Here is a 24,248-nt window from a genome sequence, read left to right on the forward strand (position 1 = left end):
GTGGCTTTTTCTAGATTTATGGAAGGTCATAAATTTAACTATCAGCGACACAACCATATTTAATTCAAAAAAATTTCTTAAAATATCCTTAATGTACTTGTAGAATAGGAATAGAATAGAAATAAATGATTTACTGAAAATAAGATTTTATTAAATGAGACAAAAGTTAGTATTTATTTATATTTAAGTCCAAAATTAATTTTTTTCTTATATTTAAGTTCAGAGGAAATACTGAATTATGTATTCTCTTTCATACACGCACACTAAGCATACCATATTTTTTGGGTCAGTAATATATATATATATATATATATATATATATATATATATATATATATATATATATATATATATAAACTTCAAATTTTTATTCAGATAAAAAAAATAATTTTATAACAACAGTTAATTTGATTCAATTATATAAATTTCACAGTAATCATCATATCAAAACTTTAATTTTATAATAGCTCTCATATCAAAACATTTTAGAGGATTATGAATTTTTAATACAATAATTTACTATTATTGTTATCAAATAGAAATTGAAAAAAAAAACAATGAAATAAGAGATAATGTAGTGCTAATTTGAAAATTATTTTTTTGAATAATTATTTAATTTTAGGATATTTACTTTTAAAATAATCATTTACTTTTAAAAATAATAATTTAATCATTATTTAATATATTTAATTTAATTTATGTATTACATTGTTATTATTACTTGGAGAAATAACAATCAAAATAAATTTAAATAAGTTTAATATTTTTAAAACTATATCTCCTAATTAAAAATATAAGTAATTATCTTCCTCAATTTATATATATATATATATATATATATATATATATATATATATATATATATATATATATATAATTTAATTGAACCTATGCATGTAAAATTTTAGTTAAATTAAACATTCTTAGGTATGTGTTCTTTACTTATATCTTAAAAAATATAATATAAGTTAAAATATTTGTTTTGTTTAGTTAATATAAAAGCGATTGATGAAGCATTAAATAATTATTAATTTGTATGAAATTTGGTGACGGAAACCAAGTTTGTGAGAAGAGCTCTCTCCGTCGCCAAAGGTTTCTCCACACTGAACCAACATTTCTCTTGAGCAACCGTATTCCCTCAACCATGAAGATGGACAACCCTAATTCATGCCCACTAGAGCAATGGTATCCCTCAACCATTATTTGTGGACAAAGGAACTGCATTTACGAAGGTTCAATTTCAACGTTACGGCAAATCATAGCAACAGTAAAATGAGTGGCAGGCTTTAGGGGACACTAACAAGTAGAATCTTAAGATTCAATGGGTAAGAAATAACCAACCAGAATTTATGTTTATGAAACGGATGTTTTAGGCACAACAATATAAAACAAGGTTTATTTACAAATATAATTCTTAAGTCATAAAATGAGGCAATTTTTTTTTTATGCATCTTGAATTCAGAGTTGTCTGCACAAAACAAAGTTAATTGACTTCATGGGTGAAAAAAGTCACTTGGTGAAACCTTCAGCTACAAAGATCTCTTTTACCTTGGTACTTGGTAGCCCTCTTTAGATGAAAATGATAAACCATTTTATACTGAGAATAAAACAGTTGGCTATTTCATGAATTAATCGACAAGATGGTGAGATAAAGATAACCAGAACCGTGCTTATCATTCTACTGGTATTCGCAGAATTTCCAAACCAGCAATGGTGATCGAATCCTCATGTGGGAAATCAATTTGGATATACTGCCTCAGATTTCTCACAACATACCAGCAAGAATTTAGTAGGGATATGCAGTATTATATCTATTGAATCAAGGGCTGTCGTAATGCCGTTCCCAGAACTGGAAGTTTACTAGAAGGAAGACTAGTTCCATTATTATTTTATACTTTTTGGTCTTGTGAGGATGAATAGTTTCATTATCATTTTGCCCACGAATGAGTTGACATGCTTCTATATTTAAAAGTAACACGTGACCCTTTTAGGGTATGGTGTGCTGTTTGAGCAATTGACAACCAGGAGTATACACAGAAGGATCCAATCCTTATATATATCAGTTTAGTAGAAAATATTTTCAAAAAAATAAACCCGCTCCCTAATAATGCTTTCCCCTTCAGTCATCGTCCTCGGGATCAATCACCATTCTCAGCTTCCTTCTGGATCTGGCATTGTCAGGAACTGCACTAACAGCCACTTCATCCTCTAAATCTGCTAAGTCATCCATTTGCTGATATTCTACTTGAGAGGAATTCATGGAATCAACACGATATTCCCTGCCAGTACAAATTCAATTCAACCACCAATCAAATTAGTCCATAGAAAAGGCTGAGATAACTGTATCGGTATATTTCTAATTCCACTTTGCTTTATAGATATTACTGCATTATGTTAGATATGAAGACAGACAGAATATACTATATCGACTTGGTCATCTCTTCAGAAACAATCTGCTTGACCCCACTACAATTGAACAGAAAAATAGAAAAGTAGTAATAACTTATGTTTTATACACCAACAAGGCAACAAGTGTTTAGTCCAAGGGGCACCGGGACTAGGTTTCTTAAGCACGTGGTCAAGGGTTCAAATCCTGTACACCAACAGAAAAAACCTTATTGGGAGGGGAGCAGCTCACCTAAGAGTGCCAACAGATCCCCCGAAGGAGATTAAAAATCTAGGTGATTATGCTCCTTTGCAATCATATGCACCACCAAAAAATTGATCTTTATTTCCATAAAGCCAATTGTTGCGTTAGCCGATTGCTGTGTTAGTTAAGGAGAAGCACCCCTTGATTCATATTTACATCTGAATAACTATAAATGTTACTACAATTTATAGTTCAACGAATGGATTAAATACCCAGGAATGTTAATAAACTCAATTGTCAGCCTAAATAATCATATCAAACTAGCAAAAGTGTGCTATTGCAACAAGAAATCTTTTCCCATTAAGTGGTAAAAGTTTGCCATTAGTCTATATTAGCAAAAATGAATCTCATTGACATCATTATACACTAAATAAAATTCTATTACCAAAAATAAAAATGACAGTGATGACAAAGGCATACCCTTCCGAAACCTCTGTTATGCCTCCATTGAAAGAATCGTCGCCCATTATTCTCTCATGAATTTGGATATTTTCAAGCTCAACTTGCTTTGATTTAAGAGATGGTCGTCTAGTTCTTCTGCATCCAGAAATTATACCAATACAAAGAAAATTAAATCTGGTACGAACAGTGCTGGAATAAACAACTAAAATTACAAGTGATATAGACAATGGGTAATTAATTTTAAGAAATTAACAAGAGAAAGGAATTTTTCCATACATACAAACTTAACTAACATTGTAGCAAGATTTCAAATAAAAATAAATAAACAATTCAAACTAAATTCCTCATATGCACATTTATGTTCCTATCATTGATCAATAATATCCAAGAAAGAAAAGTGAAAGTATGGAATATTTACTTGAGAGCAGAGCTGAGCATTTCATCATCAGAATCATCTCTTGACGATGAATCCACATTAATGGGTTCAAGTAATTGTTCAGTTGATACTTTGCTATTTATTTTTTTCCTAAATTAAATAAAAGAAAATTAATTACAAATAAAACAAAAGTGGTTGATGGACGAGACAAATTCATCATTTTTTAAGTCAAAGCAGATAGAAGCAGGAGCCGGAAGAATCACCAGCTCAAAGTAAATTTGTGACCATCATTATTGATCCTATCGTTGATCAGTAAAGTGATGATCCTATAAACGGGAAGGTAAAGGAACATTACTTGAGAACAGAGCTGAGCATTTCATCATCAGAATCGTCTTTTGACAATTTATCCTCACTGGTTTGCCCATGTAACTGTCCCCTTGATAATTTGTCACTCTCCATTTTCTTCCTAAATTTATATAAACATTAAATAATAGTTAAAGGGAGGACAGCTAGGAGAGACTCATCCATCTGGACAGCACAATAAAATTGCATTTGACAAAGTATTGAAATTCAGCTATGTATAAAATTTGAAACAATGTAAGGCATTTTGAAAGAAGTTACACATGTCAATGAGTGAATATTATTTTGCAAACAGGCAGAAGTATTAATGGCATGGCTTTGCAAAACTACAGACCTAACACATTACCTTTTTACCAGTGATACCAATGTCTCATCATCAGATTCATCCATCCTTTCATTTGAACGATCCATGAGATCTGCACCCTTTGGGTGCATTTTTCCTCCAGAACTCTTCAGAGGAAGAGACAAACCAAGCTGCTTAAGTTTTCGAGAGACTTGGGCAGTAGTGAATTTACCATCCTTATCCAGTGCATTGGCTATCATGTAACTACATCTTCTTTGGTCCTTGAATCTGCAGAAATAACAACCCAGCTATTAACAGCAAAATCAAAAGCTAAATTGAAATGCTATTTGTCATCCTGAGCAAAATAATATAGAAAATTCAGAAAACATTGAATTTTCTTATTTAACTATCCATTCAGCAGTCATCAATCAAAGAGCAGAAAGAGATCAAATGCAAGGCAACCAAGTGGTACTCACTGCTCATATAGAACTTTGATTAGAGCTTCCTGATCTTTATTGAAAGCCTGGACTCTCTTTTTTTTTTGCCTATAAATATGAAATTGAACACAAACTTAGAGAAGACTTAAACACATTCGATGCATCAAAATGTATATAAAAAAATTGTCAAATAAGATGAACAATAATGACAACATTTCATTTCCCAGAGGAAACATAAATTTAATAGAAGAAAAAATACCAGTAATAATTAATAAGCATAAGAGTTCAGTATAAACTTACAGGTGCTGAACCAACAGGCTTCCCTCCAAATTCACGGATTTATGATTGGTAGCTCCTGTTATTTTGTCACTGTCTAACTGATTAGGGCTAGTAGACAAAGGTCCTTCAGCATCAGCATCACACATCTTTCTCCTAGGTGCAACTGCTAGTCCTAACCTTTTTAACATATTGGAAATTTGAGCTGGTGAAATTTTACCATCTGGATCTAGCACTTCAGCTATACGGTGACTGCAATGTTGGTCATCTTTGAATCTAGAATGTTTGAAGTGAGGAAGAACCATTGGTGAAAACAAAGGCCAAATCTTATATGCTAGAGAGAAACAAAAAAATGAAATGCTATGAATCAATCTATCATGCTGACTCTTTAAGTATGCTTGTACCAATGATGTAAAAATATAAAAGAAAAAAGGATAAATCTTATATGGAAGAGAAAAAAAAATTGAAAAGCTATGAATTGATCTATCTTGCTGACTCCTTTTAAGAATGTTTGTACCAATGATGTAAAAAAAATAAAAGAAAAAAGACTGAATTTCTTTTTGACAAGGCTCTAATTTAAATCATGCTCCAAAGTTCAGACAAAAGTTTGATCTGGTCAAACCTACTTCTCATGGAGATCTTTGATTTGTCTTTCCAAATCACCATCAAGAACAAGTTTCTTCCTTCTCCTTGGAGCAATTTGAGATTCATCTTCCATCAATTGCTCCCCACTGTTATGCCCAAGTGAACCAAGTATCAGAAACTATAAAATCTCAAGTAAAATTTGATGTCAAGTTGTAAACGTACTTATGATCATCTTTGTCACTGTTACTGCCAGAGGTAGGTGCAAAGCCTTTAATAACATCATCAAGCTTGTCTCTACAGAAGGAAGAAACAAAAATAAGAGTAGATTCATTGCAGATAATTCTTTGCAGTGATCAAGAATAATTATGAACCAATCAATCAACAAGCATAAATTGAAAATTGGTCCCACATTCTAAAAATGGTCATCTCAGTGCTTCAAAAAAATTTCCCAAAAGAAATAGAAAGTACAAAATCATACATAAAAGCTTAGAAGCAAAGTTTGAGGGTTTTATCTTACTTTTGATATCCTGAGTCATGAGTAATCACAACATCGGCTTCATCCTCACCAAGTGCATCAGCTATGCTTCTGCGTGTCCACACCTTTGCTGGGGATGAACCAATTTCTTCATCTCCCTGAGTGTTATTCCAATTGGCACTTTCTTTCTTCAAATGACCAAGCTCGCTCAACAAATATTCAGCATTGATGTAATGGCATTCCCTCCGAGTCTTCCAGAAAAGGAGTTCCACAAACAAGAGGGGTTGCTTTTTCATTTTCTTTAGCATCTTTCTGACCAAACAAGTCAGAAAATCAACTATACCTGCATAGTCCTTGCAGGGACATGACTTTTGTTCAACCAGGATGTCATAAAAAGTTGTGAGCAGCGACAACTGCAAGAGTGTGTCAACAAGATTAATAAATAGTATTCAGTATTCACATTTCAAAAACTTCACATTCTCATTGAAGATGAAATGCTTTCTGGACTTAACCTGGTAAAGCATAGGATGGAGTTCAAGGTCATCACTTATTCTCCGCAGCATGCTTATTATGTAATGGTTTGTAGCCAGGGAATTGCTCTTGTAAAACTTGAGCAACCAACATAATTTCTGAATGATATTATGATTTGCAAAGGCAGAGACCAGCGTTGAAACCTTGAAATCAACTTCATTATATGCATGTAGTTGCTCATCTTCAGAAAAATCCTTAGTACCATCCAACATATCCTCATTAACATGTTCAGAATTTGTGGCTCCCATTGGTTCTAACCCAACTTGGGAGTTCCCAACTTCCTCAACATGATTTTCATGTTCATTATCATCAGGGATAACATCTTCCCCAGTGGAATTTGCATTTGGTAGGCCTTCCTGCAGTGGCTGATTTTCTGCTGATTGATTGACAGTTGAGATGCCAGTTTCATTTTGAATGAAAGAATGATCTCCAGCCAGTTTGTCCCCTGATTCTGTCCCTTCTGGAATTATTTTTTTTTTCACTTTCCTTGATTTTCTAGACACCTTGAATTTATAAGATATAAAGTAGAGAAAAGGATCAAAATGTAGTAAAATCTTAGTTGGTATGCTCAGCAGCAGATTTTTTTATAATTTTTTTACATTTCTATGTATCACATTATTAATTATTAATGTCAAGGACTAACTCTCCAAAAATGTTGAGCTACTAGTGAAGGCTCATTAATGGCTTTAGTATATCTCTAACAAAGCAAATGGAAGCAAAGTTGTTATTTTTAAATGTGAAATTGAAATCACTGTGAACAAATAGGGTATTGCACTTGAAGTTGAATTGATAACTATATGTTGTAAAGTGGTAACAGGCATCTTGCCTTGTTTGTTCTAGATCTACTTTATTTCAAAGATATCACTAACTCATGACAGACACACAAACACATAATTTCAGCTTACCCTCAATGCTCCTCGAGACTGAAGATTATCCATCAGCTTTACAACCTTGTGAATGATTTCCACTAAATCTGAAAGATCACTGACAAGAAACAGCAATCATAAATATAGCAGCAAAGAAAGAACAGTGGATTATACACAAACACACAACAAAAATATGCATAAAATAAAATCACTATCATTGGACTTACATATGACAACAATTGGATACCTGCAATAACAGACAATTTTGCACAAAATGCATTTGAATTGAAAAAGTGAATTAGCTAAGTTGATTATAAAAGAAAATTTATTTGATTGGAAATAAATGCTTTTCCACTTTCTATCACAATGCAGCTTCCCATACTCAACTTTCTTAACAATCAACACTCACACCAGTAGAGTATTTATGCATTATATTTTGTATAAAGAATGAACTAAAAAGACATAACTAGTAATTGATCAATAGAAGTCCTTTGAATAGCCTTTCATGGACCAGAGGCTGCTAAGATACAAGTTTAAGACATGAAAAAAGCAATCCATATATGTTCATGATTAAGGTATGTGAATTTTTTTTCTTTGTTAGAATAAAGAGGTCAAACCTTTTGGGTTGTTTGTGGGTGTCAAAGGTTTTAATCAAATTCAATAGGAACTGAGTCATCCCTTCCTCAGTCTGATCATAAAATAACTTGTACAAAAGTATGCGAGCTGTTTGAGGTTCCTTTGAGTCTTCAGGCAACAATTTAAGAATCAAATCCAGCATGCGAATCTGAAAAACCAAGAAAGGGCAACTAAGAAACATTTAATGAGTGATGGAGTTCATGTCAACATTCTTGTGTTCAACTTAATGTAGTAGGGAAATGCCCTAATTTGTAAAATTAACCAAAAAAAAATAGTAAATCAAAGTGGGACCAATGGAACGCAAACAAAAATGAAAGGGATTGACAAAGAAAAACTGCTTATAGAAGTGAACTAGCTGTAAGATATTTTTACAGTAACCTAAGCACCTTTGGTTAAAACCGAGAGCACAGATATAAAAGAAAGAAAGTAGAAAGTTGTCTACTTTAACCCCATGATGTAAGGATACATGCAAAAAACTAAATAAACAACATAGCAGAACATATTATTAAGATTTGATAGTGCATATTACCATGTTTTTCAAAAGAGAACCGGCTGCAGATAGAAACTGATAGTCATTTGTTTCCTTTAGACCATCATAGGCATGCCGCCACTTTGAAATAACCAATTGAAACATTGACTCATTCAAGGATGCTGCAATTGGACCACATATTTGACCACTGAAATCTGAGGTATCTGCATCTTTATGACTAAAAGTCTCAAATGTGTCCCCTCCCTCCGTGGTCTAATGAAGAAGAGAACATATGTGAGAATGACATCTTTTCTCAATTGTAGATTGACAAATCACATGTATGCTATTTACAAATAAAGCAGCAAGTGATACCTCACACAACATGAGAACAAGGGATGTTGTTATTTACTGTCTAATTTCATTTTGTATTTTTGTTGATTTCCATTTGTCCAGCTAAAAAATTTCATTTATAAACTTATCATTTAGCACATGGATAATGACTTATTCCATATTCACCTTAATGAAATCCAATATCAAAGGTCATAAAAAAAATAAACCAAGAAAATCCAAGAAACCAAAGAAATCGAATCAAGTGAGTTTCTATCCTCTTGTTATCTCCTTTATTGTGTTATACAGAAACAGTAATTAGTATCCTCCACTATTCACTAATAGATAGCCACATTGTGTCAGAAACTGTAAGGCCTACAAACAATCATTATATGAAAAGTTTGTCTCAACATGCTTTGAGAAACTGAAAATTACAATTTACACCTACTTCAATAAACAAATCAGAAAATTCATTATGCTAAATACTAAGTAATTAGAACACAACTAAATATGCATGCAGAATCTATAAAATTCCAACATTAGATGAATACTTAATTGCATTGAATACCTCTAATCAAGGGGCAATGTTAAGTATTTCAGCTTGAAAGAGGAAAAGAGAAAAGTATGCCAAAAAATTTGCAATTCTCATATTATCATTCTCACCTTAGAAGCTGAATACTTGTAACACTGAAATGAAGTGACAAATTCAGCCACTTGAAAGAAAACAACAACATCACTTTTTTGAATTGAGGGATGTTCCTTTTCAATATCTTCACGAATGGATCGCATCAAAACTGATACAGGTTCAAATTGCAGTGAGATTACTTTTAGCTTTTGCAATTGGAAACCAAAACAATATATTTGAAAATGATACAATTTATTCTGAAAAAAAAAACATCATACCATTGTATCCCCCAGAAAGAAACTGATTCACAAATCCGTGAAGCAGCTCCAATATCTTATCCTCTGTTGAAGGCAACCTTGGATGATCCCACACAGTTCTTTTGGTAGGACCCCGGGTGACATTTTGTGCTTTAAGCAGCACATTGTGAGAAGAATTAGGATTTCCCTTAATTACTGCCTTAGAACCATCCTACCAAACAGACAACAGTTATCACCCAAGTCCACCATTATAAAAGCATAAGTAGGGCAAAAAGTAGTACCATGGTAAGCCTAGCAAATGTTCCACTAAATTGTGAATGTCGACTCAGATTGTTGAGCTTACAAATATTTCTTCTCTTCTTTTCCTCCTCCAAAATGAACTGGAGACTATTAAGAGAAGTCTGGGGTTGTTCGTCCTCCTAAAATGAAGTTTAGAAAATGTAATTGACCGAACAAAAATACAAACTAAGAATAGGATATAAATGCACTAGATGGGAGCAGTTAGAAAGAGTAAATCATCAAACATTCCAAAAAACCTTGTAAGTTATACTAGCAAAGCACATTCCAGAAAGAATAATCTAAATTAGTAGGGTGCTCTTTGCCAGCATGGAAAAAAATGACATTAGTCACAATGAGAGGCCTAACCTTTGATTCCTTCAAATGTGCCCTAACAATTAACTCCGGGTCCTGACCCATCAAAATGTAATGAAAAATTTCCAGTAGAAGCAAGTTATCCTGACGGAGATAAACATTAGAACTACCAACACATTGAGATATAACCAGCATTATATCCATTACATTCTCCCGAAACAAAAGTTCCAGAAACCGGTCTCTCATTGATAACAACTGAGTAGCAAGTCCCCCTGACTTCTGGTGAGTCGGAATCTCTTGAACAGCTAGGATATTTCTAAATAACGTAAGCACTAGCTGTACCAATTTCCAATCATCCTCACTAAACGTGCCACTGTAAACAAACAATTAAAAACACACAAATAAGTAAGTCTTCCAATTCTTTTCTTTCCATCCACACTCAACAATACCAAAAACACACAGCAGTTTGCAGCCTCTCACCGTTCCAAATTCTCGAGCGGTCTCTCTAGAAACGACACTATCACTGCAGCAACGTCACTGTTAGTCAAAGCAGACTTCAAACCCCAAAGATACTCCAGCTGCTGGGATATATCCGTGGAAGAAGGCTCGATCGGCATCGTAAGGAACACCAGAACCTTCACTGCGAAAAACAAAAAACATAACAACTCAACAACTACCAATTAACCAAATCCCAACACAACTTTATCAATAATACTAATACAAATTCAACAAAAACCTGCATTGAGTAGCAAGTTGCTATCTTCATGATAGAGCTCGATGGTAGGGATTAAGTACTTGGAAACGATGTTCCATTTGCAGACTTGCTTGAAGACATCGCGCGTTTGGGGATCGTCGCGCCTAAGAAAGCGCAGAAGGTCTTTCAGGTTATCTGGTAATCGGTGATGAACATGAGCAATGAGGAATCCGAATTTTTCATCAAATCGAATTCGGAAGGATAAAACAAAAAAAAAAAAAAGGAAAATTGGAAGTGCGAGAGATTCGTACCGAGACAGTATTGGCCTTTGATGTAACCGATTACGTTGCCTTCATCGTCGACTTCGATGGTTCCGATGCCGGCGCAGATTACGGATAAGCCTTCAGTGTCCATGGTGTGAGTGTTTCAGTGAGGGAATTGCAGAGAGTGTGGGGTTTTGGGATCTAAGAAAGAGTTAGTTCAGTGGAGTTGAGTAGAAGAATGGCGGAAAATCTTCCCGCGCTTTTGAGGGTAGGGCAGGAAAACGGTGTCGTTTAGTTTCGTGGGTTCTTGGGTCGTGGGCTTTTATAACAGGCTTGCGAACTGAACAATGGCCATGCTATATGCTATTCACAAAAACTTCTTTTTACTTTTCGCACGAATTTTTGTAATTTTTTTTTTTATGAAAACTAGTTTCTACTTTCTATTACTCTTGTTTTATTATAAATATATTTTTTCTTTCAAAGAGATAAATAATTTAGAATAAAATATTACTCTAATTTAGAAATAAGCTTTTAAGCTTAAAAATAAAATCTAATAAACATTTTTTTTTTACTTTTTTTAAGTTCTTATTTTTTAACTTTTATTTAAAAATAACTTTTATATATAAAAAATAGTCCAAATATATCCTAAGTCTTGACTGAATATTAGTTTTATATTTAACTCAAAAAAACTGAAAACTTGTAAAAACTTTTTGGTCTCACTAATAAGTAAAAAATCTTAAGAACAGTATTAAAAAAATTAAAATGGAACAAAGATTGAAACTTTGGAATATTTTATTAAAACAAGAACATTTTTTTCCATTAAAATAGAACATTGTTGATTGCAAGCAATCTTTAATTAATTTCTACTCTTGAAGTGATGCTTAGTGTAAAAAGACCCATCTTCCTTTATTTATTTTTTTAAAAAAATCATACACATATCTATATGTCTCTCTGTATTTCCTTTTTAAAACATCATTATCAGTAATTTATCACGCAAAAGTGAATATTTTAACAAAATACAACATCCAAAAAAAAAAAATACAACAAAAACTGTAAAAAAAAAAAAAAAAAAAACGACATCAAGATTACAATGCTCATTTTCAAGGCTATAGTTTTTTTAGTTTGGGGAGTCAGCAAACATAGCATTGATAGTGGTCAGTTCGATACAAACTAATAGGTGTCGTGTCTTGTGTCCCTCCCACTTTATGTTTGCCTCATAACCTGACCTTTGCCGAACATAACGGCGACTTCTCCAAAACCTTCAATTCCACCTTCTTCTTCGCACCCTCTTCTTCACCCTTTTATTCTCCACGCCCAATCCCCTTCAACTCTACTTCTCTCTCTCTCTCTCTCTCTTTCTAACAATGTCTCAGGTAGTGGCCACTCGATCCATTCACTCCTCCCTCACGCGCCCCACCTCAGGATCTGCACACCACAGGGCCCAAACGTTGTTGAAGCCTCCAACTTTTGCTTCCAAATTGTTCGGAGCACAAAGGAACAACCCCTCCAAAGTTTGCTCCCGAAGTTGCCTCGTCAATGCGAGGAAATCTGCACCCGCTAAAGTTGTTCCCGTGTCACCCGAGGATGATTCAAAGGTGCGTGCTTTTTCTCTCTCTCACTGCAAGTTTGCCAAATAAAAATGATGGGGGAGTGAGACAATTTGATATTTTTGGTGGGAAGGACCCAAGATGAAAAATCATGGACAGTTGCGCTAATCTACACCGAGAGATTAATTAAGAGATAGAAGAGAGAGAGAGAGAGAGAAATGTAGATGTGATAGGTGACATAATGTGATAAGAAGTGAAATTAAGAGTGTTAATCTGGTGTATGTAATATGTAAGTTGCATACATCATTACTCAACCCAAAATAGAAGTAGAGTAATGATAAACGTACACTTTTGGGGTGAATTGGGTGGAAAGAAGGGAGAGATAGGAAGAAAAAAAATTGGGGACAGAAAGTGACAGATGTGATGTGATATAAAAGGAAGATAGAGATAAGAAGAAAATTGTGTGCAAATGAGATGGAAGAGGAAGTAGTGTATGTTGAGGATTCTCCATAATTTTTTTTTGAAAGGCAAATTTTTTATTGAAACTGATGTGGCACACAAGATTTGTTCCAAATGGATTCTCCATGAAATAAATGGAGCTGGTTGAGAAAATTGGTGTGAGTTGTAACCCTTTTCGTGATGTGGAGAATAGATTGAGGAAGAGTTGCAGCACTTGCGTGGTATGCAGCAACTTGGCGACACTTCTGTTGGAATGTGGTCAAAACCCACGTTTAGGAGGAAGACAAAGGTTGTTTGCACCATTGGTCCTTCTACCAACACCAGGGAAATGATTTGGAAGCTGGCTGAGGCTGGGATGAATGTTGCCCGATTGAATATGTCTCACGGAGACCATGCTTCTCATCAGAAAATTATTGATTTGGTTAAAGAATATAATGCTCAATCCAAGGACAACGTAATTGCAATTATGCTTGATACCAAGGTGATAATTAAGTTCTTTCTTCAAGTTATTGCCTTTTAAGATTACTTTGTTCGTATCATGTTTCTTTGGTCACAGTTTAGTTTTCATGTCAGCTGATAATTCATTTTTCTCTCTTTTCAGGGTCCTGAGGTTAGGAGTGGGGATTTGCCACAACCAATCAATTTAACAACTGGGCAGGAATTCACTTTTACCATCCGGAGGGGTGTTGGAACTGCAGATTGTGTTAGTGTGAACTATGACGATTTCGTCAATGATGTGGATGTGGGAGACATGCTTCTTGTTGATGGTATGGCAACCAACTGATTGGTAAAAATGTTTGAAATATAAACAATTTGTTATGCTCGTGGGTTGATAAGCCACCAAACATGGGACTAATTTATTCTTTTGTGATTTTCTTTAACCTTAGCTAATTTTGTGTACTGTAACAAGGGCAAGTCACCTAATCTCTGAAAAAATTATGACCTAAGGGATGAGTCTTCAAGGCAGTGTAGCATTGTGGCCTTCTGGTGCAAATATGTTATAACTTGTCTATGCATCTTGATCCGTTTGTATTTCCCTGAATCATGATTAGTTGTTAGATTTTATGAACATGGTTTTGGGTTGAGAATAAAAGAACCATTACATGAACAAAAATAATTTCATCTTAAGTTATTAAATTTTTTTTCTTATCCTTACTTATGCAGAGTCACAAGCTTCTGTTAGATCCATAAATCATTGATTATAATTTACTCATAAAAGTTTCAGTCAACATAACATGAATCATCCAACCAAACTGTTGGAAGATGTATTTATGTTTTTCTAAAGAAGACTATGATAACAAGAGACAATGCTTTACATAATGTATTTATTATATATTTAACATTATTGGGCAATATCTTTAGTATCCTATTTATCTTGGAAAGAGTTAATACCGGGTCTTTGATGTATACTATTTGTGTATGATGTAGGTGGTATGATGTCTTTGGTGGTTAAGTCTAAGACAGAGGATTCTGTGAAATGTGAAGTTGTTGATGGAGGAGAGCTCAAGTCAAGGAGACATTTGAATGTTAGAGGAAAAAGTGCAACACTGCCTTCCATAACTGGTTAGATTCTGGATCATTATTCCTATACTTGATTGTTTTTTTAATTTTAAACCATTTCTTCTACATGCCTCTCCATATGTTTGGGTACTGGCAAATGGGTGAGGATTAAGGTTTTGTTGGTTTCCCAAGGACATATAATATTTGTGTTGATTTGCTACAGAGAAGGATTGGGATGACATCAAATTTGGAGTGGATAACAAAGTTGACTTCTATGCTGTTTCTTTTGTTAAGGATGCACAAGTAGTTCATGAACTGAAGAATTATTTGAAAAGTAAATATTCAAGATACTTGTATTTTTTTTAATTAGTCCATCTGATTAATTTCTCTAATTATTTCAAAATGTGATAAATTGTCCACTCAACGCTGCAGGCTGTGATGCTGATATACACGTCATTGTAAAAATTGAAAGTGCAGACTCTATACCAAACTTGCATTCAATTATTACAGCGTCTGATGGGGTGCTAATCTAATCCTCACGTTATTTACTTTATAGTTACTGCCTGATTCTGGAAAATAGGGATGATTTAGCCCATATTATAAAAACAGAAGCCTTTGGTACTGAGTGTGTTTTGTTTAGAGATCGTGGATTAAGTTTTTGGGGCACTTGTTTGCTGATTGTTGATGTTGAACTGTCTACTTTTTCCATCCTGTTTAGGCCATGGTTGCAAGAGGAGATCTTGGTGCAGAACTCCCTATTGAAGAGGTTCCACTTTTGCAGGTATGGTCCTTTTAAACAGAAATGAGATTAATGGTAAAGATAAGTATTAGTTGGTATTACTTCCATAACTGGATATCAATTTGAGTTCTTTTTAAGATCACAATGCCTGCTAGTGTAGGAAGAAATAATCACCATATGTCGTAGCATGGGAAAGGCCGTTATTGTGGCAACAAATATGCTGGAAAGCATGATTGTTCACCCGACACCAACCAGAGCCGAGGTATCCGATATTGCAATTGCTGTTCGAGAAGGTTCTGATGCAATAATGCTTTCTGGGGAAACTGCTCATGGAAAGTAAGTAATAATTCCATGCCTCAAAGTGTCCAATTACCTTGGCAGGTGATGTTCTCCTATTTGAGTTCTTACAAAGGACAGGAAATATCACAATCAAATTTGTGTTTCCTTAAAAATTTAGGTTTTAATAATGTGTATAGTTGAGAGTATATATTGCAATTTTACATGCTTGAGTATCAATAGATGGTTTAGTGCATCTTAATGACTTGGAAGACTAATCTAAAGCAAGAGCATTCATGGGAAGTGAAAATAATAATTACATTTATTATAATGCAGGTTCCCACTAAAAGCCGTGAAAGTAATGCACACCGTAGCATTACGGACAGAAGCCACTATACCTGGTGGTCAAATGCCACCAAATATTGGTCAAGTATTCAAGGTTTGAAATTTAAACTCAATGACTCTGACTTTTTTTTAATCATTGTGTTCTAGTTTTACTGTTGGTACTGAAATGTGATTTTTTTTGTACTGTGTAGAACCACATGAGTGAGATGTTTGCTTACCATGCAACCATGATGTCTAATACCCTTGGAACCTCAACTGTTGTCTTCACTAGATCAGGCTTCATGGCTATCCTTTTGAGCCACTATCGACCTTCAGGCACCATATTTGCTTTTACAGATCAGTAAGTTACTTTTTTTCCCTTTCTCTTGATACCATAAGATATTTTTTAAAAAAGAAAACTACAGAAGATAATAGTTAAACATGAACCTAACTTAGTAGCAATATGCATCTGTGCCTAAGCACCTTTTAAGAGATTCTTCCAAAATGTGTTGGGTATTTGGATTCCGTTGTTATCAATATTTTCCATTAATAATTAGTATTATCATTTTCTTAATCGAATGTCTGTGCTTAGTAACAAATAAAACTGATTCTTTGTTGACTTATAAAATATGAAAGTATGTATTTAGTTGAAAACCTTTACCTAATTTTACTGGCCATGCAGAAAGAGGATACAACAGAGGTTGGCTTTGTATCAAGGAGTCTGTCCTATTTACATGGAATTCTCTGAAGATGCTGAAGAGACTTTCACAAGGGCCTTGGATTTGCTGCAGGTAATGTTTGGAGGATATCTTCAGTATTGAAATGTCACCTATAGAAGCATATAACCAGGTTCAGAGTACTTATAACAAAATTAAAGTTGTTTGCATGGTTTTAAAATTATAACACAGCTTTCCTCTCGCCCTCATACTATTGAGGGTGCTTCTTACAATTAAACATTTAACCATTTCATTCATATGCATCATAATTGAATACTTTAACATCGGACTTTTACGCTTTATATTAACCGTTTTGCTACTGGTAAATAAGCAAATGCTTCATTTGCACTTGCTAATAGAATTGTCAGCTGGTTCTGTAAGAACTAAACTATAGGACTGCATATTATGTTATGTCCTAAACACATTCACGTGACTAATAGTCCCTTTTTATTTAGTTTTAGTTTTTTTTAATGATCATTTTTGTTGTTTCCATTACAGAAGCAAGGAATGGTGAAATCAGGAGAAGAAGTAGCACTAGTACAAAGTGGCACGCAACCCATATGGAGGTTCCAATCCACTCACAATATCCAGGTCCGAACAGTGTAAACAAAATAAAAAGGTGAAGATGGCTATGAATTAAGTTTCAGTCTTTCAGGACACTACATTTTAATTTAGAAGAGCATGTTCCCTTTTGGTGGGTTGATGCCAATTTGATAAGTCCAGTAGCATTTTAGTTGTTTGTTTGTTGCCTAGGTTTTTTTTTTTCTTCATTTATTACTTTCTTGTTATCATTATTTTTTTGGTGATTGTTCTATATTTATCACGGACATTAGACATATGATAGTGTCATTGAAATTTTGATTAGAAATTGCAATGAAAAATGCTTTCAGCCACATCCTGGAGTGGACCACCGAGTCACTGACTTAATAATTGATTGTTATATTTAGTATCCAAATTAGTAGGCCTTATATTTGACTATCATTAATAATATGATGTTAATTTGCTTTCGCTTGTGTCATTCATTTCATAAGTCGTATGGAATATGCTTATCAGGATCAAGCATTTCGGTTTTAAATTTGATTTTGTTAACGTCAGGGTCTATTTGGTAAATTAACCTACAAGTTTACTCGTGATCCTTTTATTCGAGGAAGCAAAGTATACGTTTACCTATTTAAAGGTTGGTTTTCTCAATTTATTTAAGAGATATGTTATTTAGACGTAAATGATTTACTATAAGTTATACACAATGAAGAGAAATAGGAAGAGAGGAGAAAGTAATGTGTAATAAATAAGGTGATACGGTGGAGATAGGGTGAAAAAGAAATGTGTAGATATTGTAAAAATTTGTATGAATATTATTTTAATTTAAATTTCTTAATATTTAGATTTTAAAATAGGCTTGTGACACATCACGGGTCCTACTCATACATTATATTATTAAATTATGACAACGAAGATTAACCATTGTAACCATTTTTATTTAAAGGTTTGTAGCACGCTTTAGCCTTAGAATGTGATTTTTCTTTTCTTTTCGTTTCTTTGAGGCAATTTTTTATTCAAATTGTTGGTGTAGGCGTTTTAAGACCTATCTTGGTTTTGATAACCTATTTCAGTCCAAAGCTAATTCGGTGGAATCTAGGTTTTTAAAATTAAATATTATGTAATAAGTTGATTTTATTTCAATTTCATGTCATGCAATCTTTATTTTTTAAAATTATTAATAAATTGTAAAAAAAATATTTTTTACATAACATGAATAATTTTATATATTACTATAATTTTTTCAAACATGCATATTTCATAAATTACTTTTTACGAGTAAAAGTTTACTAGTTCCTCTAAAAAAACAACTTTACTTGTTAATTAAGCACATCATTCATATTTTATACACTATCAAAATATAGTCTCCTTAAGAGTTAATAGTCAACACCATATGATTTATTTATTTTTATACGTAAGAATTGAACTAGCTACTAAAATATTTACAACAAAAATTGAGCTAGATGCCTACATCCCTAGGTATACTTTATAAATAAGCATCCACCGTAGCTTTCAGCATTAATCATGATGTCGCACTGTCATTTATGCCATCCATCGATATCTTCTACTATCCTTGTTCTATCAATTACTTTTTCACTTACACCTCAACAATAGAGTGTACGAGTATAATTATTCTCGAGATTAAAAGAGGAAAAAAGATAGTAAAGTAAAAAGAATGTATAGAAAAAGTGATAAAAAAAATTCATTTTGCTGAGGAATCGATAAATGTGATAAATGATTATTGAAAAACAAAGAAATGAAAAGGAAAATAAAGCAGAAATGAGATAAAATAGGAAGGAAGAAAGTGAAGTGGAAATAAGATTAAAAAAAATGAATGTGTGTATATAATTTTTCTAAATATTAACTCTCTTATCCTGCAGCCTCTTCTTGAATATCAGATAGTCCACGTTTCTCATAATTTAAAACCTATACATTTCCTCCCATTGGTTGGTCTCCCTATGTGAATTACTAACTCATTTCCTATCCAATAAATACATCAAAACTTATTCGGAGGATCTGTAAATAACAAAATGAAGATATCAAATCAAACTACTATTACATGCTGCATGCAAGTGCTATGTATATATATTCTTTTAACTACTATTACATGCTGCATGCAAGTGCTATGTATATATATTCTTTTAATTTCTTGTTAAAAGAATGTATTAAATGTAATGAAAGTAAGAAAGTTATTAGAAAACATTATTTTTATTATTTAAACACTTTTTTTCTATAAAAAGAAAAGAACAGAAAATAAGACAAGCATTACTACAAAAAAGATAAACGAGGACGATGAAAAACAATATATAAAGATGATTTTGAACTGTCTTTGAAGCTAACGTCGTTAAAAGTTAAGACTTTCGATAACGATTCTATAAGAAACCGTCTTAAAAATATATGTGATCTTCTAAGACGGTGATTAACTAACGACTATCTTAGAAAGATCTAAGACAGACGTGAGTTAAGGATTATCTTAAAAAGGTACATTTCTAAGACGACGGTGCTTAGCTCACGATCATCTTAGAAAAGTAAGAAGGCTTTTATGCATAACTTAGATAGGATTGGTCTATAAAAGATGATGCTAGTATTGAATTTGGAGTTTTGGACAACAAAATTTTCTTGGTAAACTTTTATGCTCTAAGATGATATTTGATTAACTGGTCAAATGCACGCTGGAGTCGATGAATAAATTTTGTTGTTTGGAAGCCTCCAACTGAATTCATTCTTTTGATGCCAAAAATACACAAACATGAGTGGTCAGAAGACACTTATCATACTATTCCCCTATTCCTTCTTTTTTTTTCTTTATGCTTATATAATATACGTGTTGTTTCTATATATATATATATATATATATATATATATATATATGCTGAAGGCAAGAAACACTTGCAAAAGGCAGCAAGCTACCCATGTGTTGTTTCGAACAGTCAAGACTTTCAGGATATATTTAATTTTAGAGCAACATAATATATATTTATCTTTGATGGGTTGATACCAATCTTGCTTTTTAGTCGGTTGTTTGCTCACTAGGTTTCATCTTTTCTTCGTTTAATTATTGCCCTGTTGTTATCACTTATCATTAGTTAACATTTTAATTGTTATATATTTAGCATGGACAGGTGTTAGTGCTTTCATGGCATTGAAATTTTGGTCAGAAATTGGAATTGGAAACGCTTCCATGCACGAATGAGTCATTCGTTGAGATGCTTTAACATCAACATCCGACTTATTAGGCCTTCTGAGTTGCGTTTAATGAAATATAAACTTGCTTTATATGTTGCTTCTAATGTAGTATTTCATAAGCTGTGTGGAATATTTCAACGTGGGGTTGGGCTAGTCTCGATTTTCAGTCCCTAAATTTGATTTTTTTTTAGTAAGAGATGCTTTCTTAACCGAAACTTTTGAAGTTCACTTGCGACTCTGTTCTTTCCCCCATTACACCCGTTAAATTCCTTGATATGGATTTCATTAGCTAACATCTCCCGTGCTTGTTTTCTACTAAAACAATATAAAAACTCTTTCATGTTAACGTATATGATAATTGGAGAATTGCAGCATGATTTAAGCCAAGGGCTCCTCAGGTCTAAATAAATCTTCATTGTCTTTCCTCATTAACTGCTCTGTTCAATCAAAATAGGCTAAATGATCTTTTGAACCCTTCATCTTTTAAAAAGTTTATTTTAGTCTTTTATCTTTTTAAGTTGATTCAAAATGGTGTTTCTGTTATTTAAAAGTTTACACAAAGTAGCCAATAATGAGAGCTAAAAGCCACCACAAAACAAATAAAGGAAACCAAACTGCAATATATTCATCGGCCACAATTGCTGATAACAACACACCACTTTGCAAAAGTACAACATTATTCTTTTCCTTATAATTATTGATTTTAAAACTACAACTGGAAGATAACCAAAAAAAAAAATCATCGGCTAATTGCAACTCTTCACAGTTCACACGCTGGCAACAATTGAAGTACTATACCCGTTCTGGACATCAAAGAATCTTGACCACAGCATCACCCCACCATATTTTGGTGACTGCTTAATCACCGGCAGGATCCGAGACGTCAACACTTCGGCCGGAACGAAACCGCTGCCAGCCGCAGCCCTAGCGGCCGGCAACCCCAAGAATATCTTCCCAGCAGGCACTGTACTAGTCCAACGCTTCCAAGAACTTACAAGTTTATTGATGTTCCCATTAGCATACTGACACGGAGGGTTGTTATAGAACTGAACCCAAACAAAGTCAAATAGGCCAGTGTTAAGGGCAGTGCCCAAAAACCTATCAGGAATTGGACACTGAGGAGCAGCACCTAGGTACACCCTCTTATTCCCAACCCCACTATACGCCTTAAGAAAACGTGCAAGGTGCTCATAGTTTTGTGTTGAGCCAAGTTCAATGTCAAAATCAATGCCATCCAACACAGCATCACCTAGTGGCCTTGAAGATGACTTGCCTCCCAAGAAAGTGTTCCACAGAAACGTTGAAACGTTTCTTGCGTCTTCTACTGAAGCCAAAGTGTAGCTTCCAATGCCACCACCTATTGAAAGCAACACCTTGATACCTTTGCTTTGGCAGTCCTTGATTTCAGAGCTGAACTTTGTGCAGGAATTGGTTGTGGGGTTGCAGTGACCAGCAAGGTTCATTTCTGGGGTTTTGCCATTGCCGAATTTGTTGAGAAAGGCTATGTTTATGTGTGAGTATTTGCCTGTTGCACATGCTTCTGAGAGGGTGCCCTCGTTCCGGTTTTGGCCCCAGTAGATGGCTATGCCACCGGCGTGAGAGGTTCCAAGAAGAGTGAAGAAGAGAGTGGGAAGGAGAAGAGGCAAAGCATGAGAGTTTTTGCTTTTGGCCATTTTTTTTCTTCACCCTTTGGTGTGTTGTGAAGAGTTCTTTGCAGTTTTGATATTTATAAAGCCAAGGTTGGCTTTTCACAAAAGTTTGAAGATTGGAACTAAGGTGTTGACCAAAGAGATGTCATTTCCTAGTGGAAAAACAACTCACTTATTTGTCAATTAATCTGTGGGGTCCGAAGTATAGTATATCCACTGTCATTAATATCACTACTATGTTTATGTTTATCAACGGCCAGATGAATGATCTTATTATTGTGTTCAACGCGGTTTGTAAATTGTACTATTTGCTTTAAACAGCGGAAACTAGTATACTCGATTTGATTACATTTGAACAAAAAAAAAAAAACTCGATTACATTTAATTACATGACGCATGAACCACACACAGAGCCAGTTACCTTAATTAGAATAGTTAACTACAGCAGAAGTCAGAAGGAGCGTAATAGAATTGACAAACCAGTCCACAATGTCTGCAAGTGCTTTGTGTATTATGGGGAAGGTATATGATGAGAAGGGTCAACGCCCGGATTGGCGAGGCTTGGTCAACTTGGTGTATTCATTGTTATAATATAAGAAGGAAAAAATTACTGTTTGGTGTATATTCATCGTCATAAGAATTAGATATGATTGAATTACAATGCAAGTATGGAATAATTAATTAGGAGTACATGAAGAAAAAATTTTGCTTATGTATAATTATGAAATGTCTTTCTTTAATCTAATCAACTTTATATGGGAACGAGTTACAGCAGAATAAATTGAGAGAGGAGGGAACTTTTGAAAATGTCAATTAGTTTAGTTTTTTTTAAGGAAGGGGATTAACAAAACCCTATTAGAATCCTATAGGGAATAAATATAGCCTGTGTTTGGATATGCAGCACGGTGAAGCAGAATTAATTTTTTTTTTCAGTCACACTGAAGCAACCCTTTTGTTGTTTCTGATTTTATACAGTCGCATCATGATTTTGACTGCCAAAAACGCAAAGAATATAGAAAGCACTGTTAGCTAACAAATGAAAAGAAAGAAAATCCGATGGAAAGTAAAAAAATTTGAAGTGTACAAGTAATTGAAATCTATTCTTGATTAACTTGTTGGCTGATTAGTTAGACTCTTTAATATGGGTGCGGTTCCATATGTGAGAAGCACTTTTGAGTTTTGAACTCCAAAAAGGATATAATTACATGCATCTGGGAAAACGGATTGAATAGACTGCATCATCCCTTGTTAAGAAAGTGTATAGGGGATATATGATCCAAACCCAGATGAAGTTCAGCTTGAAAAGTTGGAATCAACTAGACCCAAATGAATTAAGTGCTGGGAAGTTTTCACTGCTCAAGGATTTTATTTGATATGGGCTTTAGTTTTTGTCATACTAGTAGTTGTTACTATTCACTCGTTACACCAAATTAGGTTATTTATTGTATTCATACACAATTCTCACCCCACATTAGTCACCACCACAGGCTCCAACCATACTCTTCCCTCAACAAATGCCAACTCCGCAACCCGTGTAATACCATTTTGGCTGCCCGAACTATGTGAAAGGCCATGTAATTAGTAGCTAAACCTAAGCCAATTCCACGAAGTAAGCTTGAGAGTCTCTACCATATCATGAAATGTGCATAGCTTTCAATTAGAACACTACAATACGAGCTTTCCAAACAGACTACATCACCGCAATTCCACAAACCAAATCACTTGCCACCCTGCTCCATGCATGATAGGCCATTAAACTATTGAAACGGATCACGCCCCACATAATGCATGGAGTATTGTGCAGAAACACGACCACCTTAACCACTCCAGCCACATGTGAAAACCATTTGCACTCGTGAAACAAGTGGTTAGGCTTGCCAAAATTAATTTAGATCCATAATAAATAATAGTAAACAAAAATAAAACAGTAATTTAGTTACTTTTCTAATAAAGAAAAATAGGGAGAGAAAAAAAATGCCAATTACAAGCACTACCATAATTCATTTGAGTTGTTGAGCTATTTTAAAATTTTAAAATAAATATCTATAATTTAAAAATTTGTAACTAGCTATAGTTCTCTAAATTTACACAATATTTTTAGTCAAGCTTTTGATTACATTTATATTGAGGTTGGATTATAGCCACATGAATTGTACAAATTCCATATAATTCAAAGACGAACTGATTTAATTATTTAGTAAGTTATTAA

The 24,248-nt window shown here is 33.8% G+C and overlaps 3 protein-coding genes across 3 annotated transcripts; 1 reads left to right on the forward strand and 2 right to left on the reverse strand.

Annotated features, from left to right (window-relative positions):
* Nucleotides 1-1,904: 1,904 nt before the first annotated feature.
* LOC100796385 (uncharacterized) lies at nucleotides 1,905-11,391 on the reverse strand. Its single transcript, XM_006606093.4, has 21 exons — nucleotides 11,152-11,391; nucleotides 10,883-11,035; nucleotides 10,627-10,786; nucleotides 10,201-10,519; nucleotides 9,837-9,974; nucleotides 9,577-9,766; nucleotides 9,337-9,467; nucleotides 8,407-8,619; nucleotides 7,859-8,025; nucleotides 7,281-7,359; nucleotides 6,357-6,878; nucleotides 5,887-6,257; nucleotides 5,592-5,663; nucleotides 5,411-5,515; nucleotides 4,809-5,060; nucleotides 4,548-4,616; nucleotides 4,135-4,359; nucleotides 3,784-3,894; nucleotides 3,471-3,578; nucleotides 3,071-3,187; nucleotides 1,905-2,279 (listed from the first exon to the last, which is right to left on the reverse strand). Exons 1-21 carry the CDS (start codon nucleotides 11,252-11,254, stop codon nucleotides 2,120-2,122), a joined length of 3,765 nt encoding a protein of 1,254 aa, XP_006606156.1. The 5' UTR covers nucleotides 11,255-11,391; the 3' UTR covers nucleotides 1,905-2,119.
* An 864-nt stretch (nucleotides 11,392-12,255) lies between these two features.
* LOC100809327 (plastidial pyruvate kinase 2) lies at nucleotides 12,256-17,557 on the forward strand. The gene is made up of 12 exons (XM_003556090.4): nucleotides 12,256-12,698; nucleotides 13,303-13,590; nucleotides 13,711-13,876; nucleotides 14,538-14,672; nucleotides 14,833-14,943; nucleotides 15,042-15,130; nucleotides 15,328-15,390; nucleotides 15,509-15,684; nucleotides 15,961-16,063; nucleotides 16,161-16,309; nucleotides 16,631-16,739; nucleotides 17,163-17,557. Exons 1-12 carry the CDS (start codon nucleotides 12,468-12,470, stop codon nucleotides 17,268-17,270), a joined length of 1,728 nt encoding a protein of 575 aa, XP_003556138.1. The 5' UTR covers nucleotides 12,256-12,467; the 3' UTR covers nucleotides 17,271-17,557.
* Nucleotides 17,558-20,990: 3,433 nt separating this feature from the next.
* On the reverse strand, nucleotides 20,991-22,107 carry LOC100809864 (hevamine-A). Its single transcript, XM_003556091.5, has one exon. It carries the CDS (start codon nucleotides 22,061-22,063, stop codon nucleotides 21,158-21,160), a length of 906 nt encoding a protein of 301 aa, XP_003556139.1. The 5' UTR covers nucleotides 22,064-22,107; the 3' UTR covers nucleotides 20,991-21,157.
* Between the last annotated feature and the right edge of the window lie 2,141 nt (nucleotides 22,108-24,248).

This window comes from Glycine max, chromosome 20, assembly GCF_000004515.6.
Source record: "Glycine max cultivar Williams 82 chromosome 20, Glycine_max_v4.0, whole genome shotgun sequence".
NCBI lineage: Eukaryota > Viridiplantae > Streptophyta > Magnoliopsida > Fabales > Fabaceae > Glycine > Glycine max.

Bases quoted from the DNA above. Each gene is read 5' to 3' on its own strand.
- LOC100809327 (XM_003556090.4), top strand. From the start codon at position 12,468: ATGTCTCAGGTAGTGGCCACTCGATCCATTCACTCCTCCCTCACGCGC. The intron at 13,591-13,710 runs GTGATAATTAAG...CTCTCTTTTCAG, and splicing joins CAATTATGCTTGATACCAAG to GGTCCTGAGGTTAGGAGTGG. The intron at 16,064-16,160 runs GTTTGAAATTTA...TGTACTGTGTAG, and splicing joins ATATTGGTCAAGTATTCAAG to AACCACATGAGTGAGATGTT.
- LOC100809864 (XM_003556091.5), bottom strand. From the start codon at position 22,063: ATGGCCAAAAGCAAAAACTCTCATGCTTTGCCTCTTCTCCTTCCCACT.
- LOC100796385 (XM_006606093.4), bottom strand. From the start codon at position 11,254: ATGGACACTGAAGGCTTATCCGTAATCTGCGCCGGCATCGGAACCATC. The intron at 8,026-8,406 runs GTAATATGCACT...TTGGTTTTTCAG, and splicing joins GTTCTCTTTTGAAAAACATG to ATTCGCATGCTGGATTTGAT. The intron at 2,280-3,070 runs GTATGCCTTTGT...TTGTACTGGCAG, and splicing joins ATAACAGAGGTTTCGGAAGG to GGAATATCGTGTTGATTCCA.